Here is a 15,723-nt window from a genome sequence, read left to right on the forward strand (position 1 = left end):
GTTGGAAAAAGGGTTGGATGTTATTGTACCTTTTGTAACGACCACCCAGAAACAGTGTTATGTATTTTTTGGGCATTGTATTCATGGTAAAGACTCTGTGGCAAGACATCAGTAGATTTATAATTGATCTTATATTTATATTATGGAGATATGTACTGCTTGGTTTCYTTACCTACAATAAAAAATAATTGAAAACAATTTTATGTAATTAATTTTTGCATTTACAATTTTTTTTAAACCTTTTTCTTACCWTACAAAAGGAAATTGAACAGTATTTTAAGACAAATACTCTACCAACCAAAAAGAGGTTAGAATTGTAAATGTACAGTGCATTGGGAAAAGTATTCTTGACTTTTTCTACATTTGGTTACGTTAGACTTATTCTAAAAAGGCTTGAATACAAAATGTTCCTCAATCTACACACAATCCCTCATAATGGCAAAGCAACAAGCAGGTTTAGACATTTTTGCAAAACTATATAAAAAATAAATAAAGATACCTTATTTATATAAGTATTCAGACCCTTTGCTATGAGACTCAAAATTGAGCTCAGGCGCATCCTGTTTCTATTGATCATCCTTGATGTTTCTACCACTTGGAGTCCACCTTTTGTAAATTCAATTGATTTGACATGATTTGGAAAGGCACACACTTGTCTTTATACGGTCCCATAATTGACAGTGCATGTCAGAGCAAAAACCATGCCATGAGTTCGAAGGAATTGTCCGTAGAGCTCCGAGACAGGATTGTGTGGGGAAGGGTACCAAAAAAATGTCTGCAGCATTGACGGTCCCCAAGAACAGGGGAGAAGGGCCTTGGTCAGGGAGGTGACCAAGTACCCGATGGTCACTCTGACAGAGCTCCAGAGTTCCTCTGTGTAGATGGGAGAACCTTCCAGAAGGACAACCCTCTTTGCAGCACTCCACCAATCAGGCCTTTATGGTAGTGGCCAGATCCGTCTGTAAAAGCCACTACTCAGTAAAAGGCACATGACAGCCCGCTTGGAGTTTGCCAAACGGCACCTAAAGGACTCTGACCATGAGAAACAAGATTCTCTGGTCTGATGAAATCAAAATGTAACTCTTTGGCTTGAATGCCAAGCGTCACCTCTGGAGGAAACCTGGTAGCATCCCTACGGTGAAGCATGGTGGTGGCAGCATCATGTTTTCAGGGACTGGGAGACTAGTCGGGATCGAGGGAAAGCCGAACGGAGCAAAGTACAGAGATCCTAGATGAAAACCTGCTCCAGAGCGCTCAGGACCTCAGACTGGGGTGAAGGTTCACCTTCCAACAGGACAACGCAGGAGTGGCTTCTGGACAAGTCTCTGAATGTCYTTGAGTGGCCCAGCCAGAGCCCGGACTTGAACCCGATCAAACATCTCTGGAGAGACCTGAAAATAGCTGTGCAGCGACGCTCCCCATCCAACCTGACAAAGCTTGAGAGGATCTGCWGAGAAGAATGGGAGAAACTCCCCAAATACAGGTGTGCCAAGCTTGTAGCGTCATACCCAAGAAGACTTGAGGCTGTAATCGCTGCCAAAAGTGCTTAAACAAAGTACTGAGTAAAGGGTCTGAATACTTATGTAAATGTGATTTTTTTTGTTGCAAAAATGTCTAAACTGCTTTTCCATTGGCATTATGGGGAAACAATTTWATCAATTTTAGAATAAGGCTATAATGTAACAAAATGTAGAAAGTCAAGGGGTCTGAATAATTTCCAAATCCACTGTAAATCCCTTAAGGTCTTTATGTTATGTGTTATTGTACGCCTAGCCCAACTGTCGTTTGATTATWTTTATGTAGGCTATACTTGTTCTCCGTGTACCTTCATATTGATTATTGTTTTGTTTCCATGGTGAGAAGAAAACGTAGTCGCCGAGCAAAAACAATTGATTCTCCCACAGAGCTCCAAACAAACTATCCTCAACTCGAGTTACCATTTATAAAAAATGATTTCATTAAACTGTGAATGTGACATTCTTTTCGAATGTTTACCAGTGATGCCTGTCTGTATTCATGCCCCATCAAGCATCATTSTACATCCTGGCATATGGAAGTGTCTGCTAGATTACTTTAGTTTTCATAAATACATACACCTAATGAAGGCCATGCGTGCCAAAACTTTGGCAATTAAATGTTCACTGCAAAGAGAGAATGTAACTGACCCCCCTAAAAAAAACTGAATTCATCTTTCTTTAGCCTCCAACTCGCCAGAGTATTCTTTATTGATTTCATGTCATAAATACATGTAACAGCATATACATGGCCCTATGATCTACAATCCATTTCAGATGTTTTTCTCCTGGTAGCAAGTGAGTCCCAACGACTTTAGCAAAGAAACCATGAAATGTAAAGGCAGTGCAAAAGAATGGAAAATAACTTTAAATGCAGGTTTTTATTTGTGCATCAATTGGAGGTTGGTTCAAAGCCTCCAGCTAGTTACGCAACTAAGTCCGTTGGTGTAAACAATTGACTGGCAGCCTCGCTGTCAAGAGCTCCATGTTGTCCAGGGGGTGGGTAATGACATCTCACTTATACGTCTTCATGTGCCACAGTCCGTCGTTAAGATAATGAACATTTTCAACTCCTACTCCCTTGTTGACTTTCTCTCTGTTCACAAAAAGTGAAGCGGAATGAGCGTCAGGAAAGTTTATACGCGTACTGTAGTATATACAAGTACACATGACCAAAAGTGGACACCTTATTTTCTAACATCTCGTGCCAAAATCATGGGCATTAATAAATATGAAGTTGGTCCCCCCTTTGCTACTAAAATAAATGTTCCCTTTAATTTTTTCAGCATTGAGCAAATTTCAGGTCTGCTGAGCCCAAATTGAAYGTTGTGAAAATTCAGTGCAACTTCCAGCACGTGTTGACTGTAAACACTGAGGCTGTACCCACTTTAAATTACAGTTTTAACAATGGCCATGTATGCTACTGTGGCTATTTTATCATAATGTAGGCCTACCAGAGTGGCCTAAAACAACAGAGAAAATGTATTCCATAACATTTTAACAAGGAAATAGCTGTTCTATCATTCAGCCAATGTGTGGTGTTCAATGTAGGTTTACATTCCATGAGACTTTTGGGGGGAAAATGTACCTAACATTACCCTGTCTATCCACTTGTCCTTCAGATAAGGTGACTGAAAATGTTGTGTTGTTTTATGCAAGAAACCACTTTACAAAATAAAATGCATTATTATTCCCATACCATTATTACAGAGAATCAGAACAATTATGCTACCATCTGCCTGTTGGTTATTTAGGCTTAAAATAAACTGTGTCAAATTACAATACTGCCCCATTGAGACTAAAAAAAAAAGATTTTACCTGACTCGCTTTTCAAAGATGTCTAGAAATATATTTGCTTTGTGCTCTTGTAGGAAGCAATCACTCCCCTATTGCTGACTACAAATKATCTATAACTGGGCTAATAACATATGAACAAAATGTCCACACGTGGCTACATGCAGCTCTCGCTTTAATCTCAAAACTCGCACCGCTCATACGTTAGCCTYAACACAGTCCAGTTCATAGTGAATGGCACAGATCCATATATGAAAGCTGAAGAACAAAMRCACATCCAGGCACTTACAGCAGGTGCTGGAGTTGTAGGCAAAGTCATGGAAAACAGAAAGGAAAAAGCTGCACACTGCTGCTCATGCTCCAGGTGATTTTATTTACAACACAACGTTTCGACCCGTAGGTCTTCGTGGATGCCTGATGAAGTGTTGTGTTGTAAATAAAATCACCTGGAGCATGAGCAGCAGWGCGCGGCGTTTTCCACAGATCATTATATGGCAGTGGTCTATTTGCATATAGGCCTACCGCAGCTCCGATTGTTTATGGAGCACTGGTGGAGCACTGGTCTGTATAGAGTACGGGCTGAAGTCAATGCAATAGAATCCTACTCCAAATGCTTTCTGCCTACAAAATCTATTGCATAGTTCATTTTGTTTCAGTATGTTGCAGKGAAWYGTTGATAGTGTTAACAGGGAAAACTCTAGAACAGTGGTCACCAACCTTTTGAGTCAAGATCACTTTTGAGTCAAAATGCAAGCAGAGGTCTACAGCTTTTAACATGACTTAAACATAAGCCTATGCAACATTAACCAATTAAAACAGTACTGTAGCAATGAGGTTTGTGCAGTAAGCTAAAGGCCCAATACATTATCACTGCATATAGGCTTTGCTTGAATTGCCCAACCAATGCATCGTTTTTTTTTCTCCAATTATATTTCTAAATTTGAGGTAGGCTATATGATCACACCGGTAATATATTCGTTGTTGTATTACTTGTGAAGCACAGCTGAATGAGCATACATTTAAATAATTTTATTTTACTGGGCTGATGGTGCCTGCATCTCATGGTCAGTCTCAACGGAGGGAGAGAGCAGCAGACTAGGGGTCCGCCTATCAACACCCTCTCCCTTTCCTCCACAGACCAATAAAGGGACACCGTCTTCCAGATGGCGAAACTCGAGTCACTGCATTATTTCTGCATCATGGACAAATTCATGTTGTTTCTCCTATGACCAGACAAAGTGAAATATTCCTCGATATAAAAAAGAYCCAAGCTGCTAATAATAACAAAAAATAACGCAAGCCTATAGATTCTTTCCTACTCATTCATTACTGCTGCAGCGTTTGTTGTGGCGCTGAGTGGAAATAGGAAGAACGCGCATTTTATGACTTATAATAATTTTGAATACAAAGTGTTCACAGTGCTGAGTAAGAACTTAAACATGAACTCCCTCATAAAATAAACATATCTATGCTCTATTCATTGACAGTCTCTCTCTAGTCATGGTTTTAAAATRTCTTTCTTTTATGCCTGTTACGTTACTGCAGACACGGTAATCTGAGCCATCCGATTGGCCAGCGGTAGACCTATAGTACACTTGATTTGCTCTCTGGGCCTGCCGGGAATGCAGAGTTTGTACCCTTAGACACATTAAATTGTTCAAAATKGCAATAGTTTGCCTACTCGGCACRTAGGGCAGCTGAATCGGGTGCATCTACCGCCAACAGCCCAAAACTAATAAAATAGGAACACAAGGCTTTATCGTTTGAAGTTCAATCTCGAGCTTCTCTCTGTTCTGCAGTCCCGGAGGAGCTGCGCGGTAGCCTCCGGGCTTTAGAGAGAACATTGGCTATTACAGCCTCCACTCTTCTGGGAAGGCTTCCACTACATGTTGGAACATTGCTGAGGGGACTTGCTTCCATTCAGCCATAAGAGCATTAGCACGGTAAGGCACTGATGTTGGGCGATTAGGCCGGGCTCGCAGTCTGCATTCCAATTCATCCCAAAGGTGTTCGATGGGGTTGAGGTCAGGGCTCTGTGCAGGCCAGTCAAGTTCTTCCACACTAATCTTGACAAACCCTTTCYGTACGGACCTCGCTTTGTACACGGGAGCATTGTCATGCTGAAACAGGAAAGGGCCTTCCCCAAACTGTTGCCACAAAGTTGGAAGCACAGAATCGTGTCATTGTATGCTGTATTGTTAAGATTTCCCTTCACTGGAACTAAAGGGACCTAGCCCAAACCATGAAAAACAGCCACAGACAATTAGTACTCCTCCGCCAAACTTTACAGTTGGCACTATGCATTCGGGCAGGTAGTGTTATCCTTGCATCCACCAAACCCAGATTCGTCCGTTGAACTGCCGGATGGTGAAGCATGATTCATAACTCCAGAGAACGTCTTTCCCCTGCTTCAGATTCCAATGGCGGCGAGCTATACACCACTCCAGCCGACACATGGCATTGCGCATTGTGATCTTACATGCTGACCAGACCGGACACGTCGCGTGCGTCGCAAAATACATTTTGAAATCCATGTTATTCAATTATTGCGCCAACGAGCGTCTGCRTTGCCAAGGGCTAAAATAGAACTCCTTTCTATTTCTGACGCAGATCGCGCTGAAAGTCCTGCCTCTCCAATCTCCTCATTGGTTTATAGAAGCAGGTACCCACGTGCCATCTCCTCATTGGTTATACCCACGTGGGTGATTGAAAGACGAACTGTGTTGCCGGTCGTCGTGGTAATACTATGAAAGTTTAGATGCCGATCACCATATAAGTTCAAAGATGAAAAAGCTTAGACGGAGGAAAGATGAGGAAAGATGACTAGAAACGATTCGGTTGGTCGGTTTATGTGTGGATTAATTGTCGGACCTTGTGGATTTCAGGTAAAATAACAACTCAATGTTTATATCCCAGGACAAATTAGCTAGCAACAGCAAGCTAGCTAAATAGGACAAATTAGCTAGCAAGTGCAAGCTAACTAGCTAAATTGCCATAGATGTTTAATGCTTTCGACCTGTCCCCAAATTAATGTAACCGGTTCAGAGTTTGTTTTGATATTTTAACCTGCGTGTCGTGATTGCATTTGGTGTAGGGGGACAAAATAAATGTATGCACGATAGCGCACGCGCGCAGCCGGTTTGGGTTCCGTGTTAGGCTTGTGTGCGGCTGCTCGGCCATGGAAACCCATTTTATGAAGCTCCCAACGAACAGTTMTTTTGCTGACATTGCTTCCAGAGGCAGTTTGGAACTCGATAGTGAGTGTTGCAATCGAGGCCAGACAATTTTTATGCGCTTCAGCACTCGGCGGTCCCATTCTGTGAGCTTGTCACTTCATGGCTGAGCCGTTGTTGCTCCTAGACGTTTCCACTTCACAACAGCAGCACTTACAGTTGACCGGGCCACTCTACAAGGTMAAAAATTTGACAAACTGACTTGTTGGAAAGGTGGCATCCTATGACGGTGCCATGTTGAAAGTCACTGAGCTCTTCAGTAAGGTCATTTTACTGCCAATGTTTGTCTATGGAGATTGCATGGCTGTGTGCTCGATTTGATACTGTCAGCAACGTGTGTTGCTGAAATAGCCAAATCCACTCATTTGAAGGGGTGTCCACATACTTTTGGTGATGTAGTGTATGTGTACAAGTACATTTCTGTGGTGTAAATAGGAAAAGTCATTTGATAATTACATGTTTTCTGCAGACATCTTCATGACTCCGACACAAAGCGCATATTGCTTACTCTCCGCCATTATGGCCTGAAACCAATTGTCAAGGAAACACCACCTCACATGCACTTGATACTAACAGGAGGTGTCAAAACACCAWTGTTGGTGTATGACAATTACAGGCTGACATAATGGTGCGTTCGGAAGGTTTTCAGGAACTCGTTAACTCCCAGTTGGTGAGTCATAACTAAGACATGAATGCATTAGTGCTTTTCAACCAGTAAGATTAATGTAGCTATTAATAAATTACTTTGCTTGCTTACATTGACAATGTGTCAAAACAGTGCATTTGGGAAGTATTCAGACCTAGATTTTTTCCACATTTTGTTATGTTACAGCCTTGTTCTATAATGGATTAACCCCCCCCTTTCAAGCTACACACAATACCCCATAATGAAAAAACAAAAACAGGTTTCGGCATTTTTCGAAATGTATTAAAAATAAACATTTACATAATTATTCAGACCCTTTACTCAGTACTTTGCTGAAGCACCTTTGGCAGCGATTACAGCCTCAAGTCTTCTTGGGTATGACGCTTCAAGCTTGGCACACCTGTATTTGGGGAGTTTCTCCCATTGTTCTCTGCAGATCCTCAAGCTCTGTCAGGTTGGATGGTCGCTGCACAGCTATTTTCAGGTCTCTCCAGAGATGTTCGATCGGGTTCAAGTCTGGGCTCTGGCTGGGCCACTCAAGTACATTCAGAGACTTGTCCCGAAGCCACTCCTGCGTTGTCTTGGCTATGTGCTTAGGGTCGTTGTCCTGTTGGAAGGTGAACCTTTGCCCTAGTMGGAGGTCGTGAGTGCTCCGGAGGAGGATTTCATCAAGGATCTCTGTACTTTGCTCCGTTCATTTTTTCCCTCGATCCTGACTAGTCTCCCAGTCCCTGCCACTGAAAAACATCCCCACAGCATGCTGCCACCACCATGCTTCACCGTAGGGATGGTGCCAGGTTTCCTCAAGACGTGTCGCTTGGCATTCAGGCCAAAGTGTTCAATCTTGGTTTCATCAGACCAGAGAATCTTGTTTATCAGTCTTTAGGTGCCTTTGGCAAACTCCAAGCGGGCTGTCATGTGCCTTTTACTGAGGCGTGGCTTCCGTCTGACCACTCTACCATAAAGGCCTGATTGGTGGAGTGCTGCATAGATGGTTGTCTTTCTGGAAGTTTCACCCATTTCCACAGAGGAACTCTGGAGCTCTGTCAGAGTAACCATCGGGTTCTTGGTTACCTCCCTGACCAAGGCCCTTCAACCCCGATTGCTCAGTTTGTCAGGGCGACCAGCTCTAGGAAGAGTCTTGGTGGATCCAAACTTCTTCCATTTAAGAATGATGGAGGCCAGTGTGTTCTTGGGGACCTTCAATGCTGCAGAAATGTTTTGGTGCATTACCGCCACCTACTGTACTGGAGTGTGGGCCAGAGACCGGGAGAAACTAAATCCTACCTGCCAGCCTTGTTGCTCTTAAAAAATATAAAATATCTGAGACTATATCTAATGACGTTCTACTMAATATACCTCTTTAAACTAATTTCCTGTATCTCCTTCTCCCTCATACTAGATCTCAGCCTCTCTTTCCCTCTAAACTGCCCACACTGTAGCAATACGTGCTCCACGTCTCGGTTTCCTGGCAATTAATCACACTTTACTGTTGGATGCTTTCCTATCACATTTAAGGACTTATTCAACTGGCTGTGTCCCACCCTTAATCTTGTAAAAATAGCCTCCTTTCTTCTGTCCCTTCCTACAGTCTTCCCCTCCCTGACTTTCCTCTGTACTTGAAATAAATGCCTKCCCTTAGCATCTCTATTCCACTGCTCCTGCCATCTCTGCACCATCACGGTCCATATCAGGCTTTTTGCCTCTGCCTTGCTCATTGTAACTACAACATCAACATTCYCACTTCTAAGTGCTTGTTTAGCCGGTACATCAACTGCCTCGTTCCCCTCCATCCCCACATGGGCTGGGACCCAAAGTAAACCTTACCTATATACCCATCTGTCTAATCCTGCCATGGGTTTGTAGCACCTCATAAAGCAGGTCTTGTCTGCTACGTGACCTAAAGGACTTGGAGACTTATCAACACTGCACATGAATCAGAGCAAATAACTACTCCATCTGCTTTGACTTCCTCCACTCACTGCAAGACCAACAGTATGGCCATCAGCTCCGCCATATATACAGCCAGATGATCTGTAATACGTTTCCTGACTTCCACCCCACATTCTTTCACTACAAATGCTGACCCAGTACGTCCTGTCTTTGGATCTTTTGAACTATCTGTGTATTTGGCCACAAAATCCTGATACACAGTATCCAGACGTCTCTTAAACAAATCAGATGGATCACCCTCCCTATCTTTCTGTAGTCTCTCCAACGCTTCTAGATCAACTACTGGAGGCGGGAGTAGCCATGGTGGATTCACAGGAATAGCTACCATTGGACTAAACTCCCTTCTATACAGTCCCATCTCCTTCGCCTGGATATTACCCACCCACCCAAAGCTCGTATTCTGTCTTCGCGCATGTTCCCATGTAAAATCCCTTTTGCAGGATGAGACACCCCATGTCCCTGTAGGTTWACCCAATAATGAATTGCCAGCTGCTGTCTCCTAATCTGCAATGACATATCCCCCATCTCCACATGTAATGCAGCCATTGGGGACGTCCGAAACACCCCACTACATATTCTGAGTCCTTGCCCCTGTATGACAGCTAGCCTTTCCAAAGATGTCCGGGCTGCCGAACTATACACTATACTGTCATAGTCTATTACAGATCAGATCAATGCAACATACACTGTCCTCTGAAATGCACTGTCAACTGTGGGACCTTATATAGACAGGTGTGTGCCTTTCCAAATCATGTCCAATCAATTGAATTTACCACAGGTGGACTGCAATCAAGTTGTAGAAAGATCAAGGATGATCAATGGAAACAGGATGCACCTGAGCTCAATTTCTAGTCTCATAGCAAAGGGTCTTGAATACTTATGCAAGTAAGGCATCTGTTTTAAAAATTCTACATCTGTTTTTGGTTAGTCATTATGGGGTGTGTAGATTGAGTAGAAGAAATGTATTTAATCAATTTTAGAATAAGGCTGTAACATAACAAAATGTGGAAAAAGGGAAGGGATCTGAATACACTGTACTATACTGTATGGGTCAAACTGCATTGAAAATGGCTTTGTTTTACAATCTTTTGGTTCGAGAGTTAAAAGGTAAGTGAAGAAACGTCACAACTCGTAAACTCGGGTATTAACATTCTGGTCTGAGTTTCCCCACTTGGAACTCAGATTTATTGAGGGCCGATCTAGTAGTAAGCTATTTCCAACTCTGGAACTCTGAGTTTCTGAAAGCATCATCATGACCATAATGAATATGATTACATATTCCCGTGTGGCGGTCCCGTGTGGCTCAGTTGGTAGAGCATGGCGCTTGCAACGCCAGGGTTGTGGGTTCATTCCCCACGGGGGGACCAGGATGAATATGTATGAACTTTCCAATTTGTAAGTCGCTCTGGATAAGAGCGTCAGCTAAATGACTTAAATGTAAATGTAAAATGTAAAATTACATGGACGGGGCCTGATCCTAAAGGCTCGTCCATGTAGAAAACGGGCCAAGTAAGACGTTGTACTGAACAAACAGTGCCTTCGGAAAGTATCACACCCCTTGACTTTTCCCACATTTGTTGTGTTACAGCCTGTATTTAAAATGTACCCCCAAAATGGAATTCTTTTTTTTTTTTTTTACTGAAATGTCTTGAGTCCTAGTATTCGACCCTTCGTTATGGCAAGCCTAAATAAGTTCAGGAGTGAAAATGTGCTTAACAAGTCACAAAAGTTGCATGGGCTCACTTTGTGCAATATGACTTTTTGAATGACTACCTCATCTCTGTACCCCACGCATACCATTATCGTAAGGTCCCTCAGTCGAGCAGTGGATTTCAAACACAGATTCAATCACAAAGACCAGGGAGATTTTCCAATGACTCACAAAGGGCAATATGTTTATGTTTGGGGCAAATCCAACAACACATCACTGAGTATCACTCCTCATATTTTCAAGCATGGTGGTGGCTGCATCATGTTATGAGTATGCTTGTCATCGGCAAGGACAAGGGATTTATTTTGGATACAAATAAATGGAATATAGCTAAGCACAGCTCAGCACAAAATCCTAGAGAAAAACCTAGTTCAGTCTGCTTTCAAAACAGACACTGGGTGACAAAATTCACCTTTCAGCAGGACAATAACCYAAAAAGCAATGCCAAATATACACTAGAGTTGCTTACCAAGATCACATTGAATGTTCCCGAGTGGCCTAATAACAATTTTGACTTAAATCTACGGCAAGACTTAAATGGGTGTCTAGCAATGATCAACAACCAACTTGACAAAGCTTGAATAAGTTTAAAAAGAATGTGCAAATATTGAACAATCCTGGTGTAATCACTGCCAAAGGTGATTCTCACATTGACTCAGGGGTATGAATACTTACGTAAATGTGATACTTCTCCATTTCATTTTCAAAACATTTGAGAAAAAAAGCATTTAAATCAATTTTGAATTCAGGCTGTAACACAAAATGTGGAATAAGTCAAGGTGTATGAATACTTTCTCAAGGCACTGTACATGATCAGCATATCGGTCAAAGGAAGGATACAACTACTGTTTCTGAGGCAGAGGGGTAGAGTTTGGCACCTGGGGATGTCAATCCAGGGCACATGATATTGGCTCCACTTAAGACAAACTTGATGGCCCCTTTGTCTACTTGTTGGTGTGGAAGAATAAAGGGGTCTGTAAAATACGAACAGAAAGAAAAGAGCAACTTACCAAACAGTACAAGTACACAAAGCACATAGGGTAAATCCATTTGAATTCATTCACTTTTTTGACAGCCTCCCTTTTGATTTAATCAAAACTTTCCATACATGTTTGGCCATGGAAGAAGTGGTCAGAAAGTGACTTTTAGACCTGAATGCCAAAACATTCAGGAGATAAAGGTGCTCAAAGTTGACCCATTTTGCATACCCCACCACACCATGAGACATCCATGTCTTCATCACTGGAAAATAAACAGTTGATAACATTTAAAAGCTTACAAAACAAGGTTGTCTAACTATTTCATGACATCCTTAAAAAATAAATGTAATCATAGAAATTGACATTTTCCTTAAACATAAATGATCTAAAAAAAACATAACTCCTTTAAAAAATATATATATATTATTTGCATATGTTGTACATATTCATGTGTTGTAGCTTAGACCCTACCCTAACATCATCTGAGGTTATGTGCGCCCTCGATTGAGACACAACATGCAGTTGAATACAGGGTGAGTGTCATTACAATAATATGAGATAAAATAGGATCCTGCACGCTGCTCTTGCTAGTATTACGCTTTACGTATCAGCCTCAAGGCCTTCGTCAGAGTTTTTAATTGCACCCTTATGTAGACATTGCCCATCCACATCCGTTCAGTGCAGTGAATGGGGTTGGAGTCAAGGAAAATGTGTTACCCAATATAACAATGTGCATTTCATAAACAGAAATATAATTAATTGAACGGACTTATCCCTTCAGACCACTGCAATTTAGCTGGTACACCATTGAAATGTCAATTGATTTGAAATKTTAACTTCTAATTACTACCACAAAGAGGGCCGCGGGTCCACCCACCGTCAAATATCAACTTAAGTGTTCATGTCTGTCAGAATATTTTAAGATAATACACAACGCAGAGGACTAGAGGTCAATAGGGAATAAACGATCAATGGAAATAGTTGTTTTTCAGTTCATCTGTTTAGAATATGTGTAGGAATGTCAGTCCTGGACTCATAGCTACGTGTGTGAAGTTTTCATTGGTTCAAATGGTCTACACATCGAGTCTGAAACAGGATAATTGTAATCTGGCCATTGGCCCAATTTTACTGCAAGGAATTCTAATTGGTCAACCGCAGGCTAGGTTTGGGGGTATTAAATTACATCCTGTCTATTTGTTCTGTGGAAGAATCACTGAGGACAGGGGAGAATGAACATCTACCTCTCGCATAACATCTATGATTTGTCCTCTTTSAATAAACCTATTTTTTTCTCCCCTTGATTTGCTTTGGGGTCTGTGTTATTGAAGAGTAACATCAACTGCTAACATGTTTATTCTATCATCTATATTTCTATGATCAATAGGTTTCCTAAGGAGGATTGACAGTATACTTTAAAACAGAGTTTCCCATTCAAGTTAACATTTTGGCATAAAGTCACTTCCTGAGCACTTCTACTATGGGCAAATATGTATGGTAAGTTTCATTCAAATCAAAAGGGGTGCTGTCAAAAAGTGATTGATTTCAAATGGATTCAAATCACAGACACAGTACCTGCACATCAAAGAGAGCAGAGGTCTTACACTTATGCAGCAGTTGGGTAGAACGGTCCTTCTCTTTGTCTGAAGAAGAGCAATTCTCCATTCACTGTCAAGATTTCAATGTGTTCATGGCTGTGGGTTGGATGATGGAACACAAAACACAACATGTCAAACAGTTGCTCTCGTTCACCCAAGGGGGGCAATACGCAGACCTCTTGGGTTCTCAGCCGAAGCATGCAATGCGGCACGGCCAATGTGTACAACAGCCTCGACGCTGTCTAAACGTTATTTCTTGCAATATGGTTTTGTAAACCTTTGGAACTTTACTTTCATATCATCTATAAAAAAAWWWAAAAAAATWACAGTTATTACTATACACCTTTTTAAAACTGATCCCAGATGGCCATATTTTCACATATGGAAGAGAAAGGCGACCACCTGTTTCTAATAAGCTAACCAGCATCTCCAAACACCTGTGTATAATGGAAGAAGGAAACTAGAAAACTGCTATCGGCTGCAACTGTGTTAAAACCGTGTACAGCAAGTGTAATTGATTTGACGCTCTCAAACACAGCCACTGAGAAAATGCAGTGCTCAGAAAATGCAGTGCTAAGCAAAATGCAGTGCTATCTGGCCCTAAATCAACAGTACACCGTGGATAACTATTTGACCATGGTTACTGATCAAAACCTTAGAAAAACCTTGACAAAGTACAGGCTCAGTGAGCACAGCCTTGCCATTGAGAAGGGTAGACACAGGAAAACCTGGCTCCCTGTAGAGGAAAGGCTGTGCAGCCACTGCACAACAGCAGAACCTGAGACAGAGCTGCATTTCCTGACAAAATGTGAAAAATATAAAACAATTAGAGTGTAATTTCCCCAAATTTGAAACCCTTATCCAAGGTTTCAAAGACCTCTCTGATGAGAGTAGGCTACCCGTCCTGTTGGGGGAGGACGCAGAGAGCTGTGGGTTGGAAGCGAACTACATTGCTGCCTGACATWGGTYKRKKRRMMRYKKYYMMYMRACCWATCAACCTGCACATGTCCTCTACTGTATGCTTATTGTTATTGTTCAATGTATGGTTATTTTGAYCCTTGGTTATTGCTGTTACTGTTGTCACGTTGACAATTTTGATTCTTATTATTTTCATATAGTAAATATCCAAAGTAAGCTTTGGCAATATGTACATTGTTACATCATGCCAATAAAGCAAATTGAATTGAGAAGGGGAGAAAATGTTTGCTTCTTGACTTACCATCTCACTATTTTGACAGGGTCCTTTTTTGGCATGATATGGTTGAGCCATGACTCAATGTCTGGAAACTGGTCCAACAGCTGGTTTTTGATGCCTTTGATTACCGAGGTCTTCAACTGAACACAGTTGGAAACATTTTCCTTCTCATCAAATCTGAAATGGGAAAATGGAAACACATTCATGTTAGTGTGACTCTTCACTCAATTGAAAGCTAATCAAGAGTTTACTTAAAGTCTACGTGGAAGACTAACAACATTGAATAGTTAGCTAACTAGCCAAGAAGCTAGCTACATGGTCATGTAGTTGGCATGCCTAAACTTGGTAATGTTATTTGTTTAGTTAACTACATGGCCAGCTGTAACGTAAACCACAAACTGTCAATATTACATTTGAATATAGTGCACAATTTGTGGGTGTTGATGTGCACACACGGAACTAGCTTATTTAGCTAACTAAATATGTGTATGTGACCAATGAAATCTGATTTGATTTAGCTGCTTAACCCTCTAGCTAGCCATCTGAGGTTGCGATTGGGGCCGGTCCCCATGGTAACGATGCTAGCTAGCTAGGGAAATCATGCTCAACACCTACTTTTTAAACATCCTCGTTGGTCACGCTCACTGTGTTTCTTCTCTACCTAGACAAGTCTTTTTAATCTGTTATGTTGCTTGATGTTTGATAAACAAAAATCCAATAAGATGTAATTCATCTATCAATTAAATAGTCCTTCCACGTCAGTTTCGCAGTTTATTGGCAGCAAGTGACGTCACTTGCGACAAACATTCGCCGAACCCCAACGGGGTCATGGCTAGAAGGGATCCAGCCACAGATGGAACAGATATTTCACCAGCTGAATGGTTTGAAGAATCCCCTTAGCGTTTCCACAGTGAGAGGAAATATGGTAGTGAGAGAAAGTACCAGGTCATGTGTCTTCTCAGTCATGTTGACACTGGTCTACTACTGTTGCTTTAATGTATTGTTGTTCTGATTAATATTGTTGTTGTAGCTGTTATTAATGGTAATCCCATGTCCACTACTACTATTATTATTGCTGTTAGTACCACCATTTATTTATATA

General features: G+C 41.5%; 1 protein-coding gene across 1 annotated transcript; it reads right to left on the minus strand.

Annotated features, from left to right (window-relative positions):
- Nucleotides 1–2,206: 2,206 nt before the first annotated feature.
- Nucleotides 2,207–15,549, minus strand: LOC111967012 (malignant T-cell-amplified sequence 1-like). The gene is made up of 7 exons (XM_023991920.2): nt 15,237–15,549; nt 14,646–14,798; nt 13,441–13,522; nt 13,085–13,100; nt 11,692–11,825; nt 6,998–7,065; nt 2,207–2,610 (listed from the first exon to the last, which is right to left on the minus strand). Exons 1-7 carry the CDS (start codon nt 15,245–15,247, stop codon nt 2,529–2,531), a joined length of 546 nt encoding a protein of 181 aa, XP_023847688.1. The 5' UTR covers nt 15,248–15,549; the 3' UTR covers nt 2,207–2,528.
- Between the last annotated feature and the right edge of the window lie 174 nt (nt 15,550–15,723).

The sequence above is a fragment of the Salvelinus sp. IW2-2015 genome, linkage group LG8 (genome assembly GCF_002910315.2).
Source record: "Salvelinus sp. IW2-2015 linkage group LG8, ASM291031v2, whole genome shotgun sequence".
Classification (NCBI taxonomy): Eukaryota; Metazoa; Chordata; class Actinopteri; order Salmoniformes; family Salmonidae; genus Salvelinus; species Salvelinus sp. IW2-2015.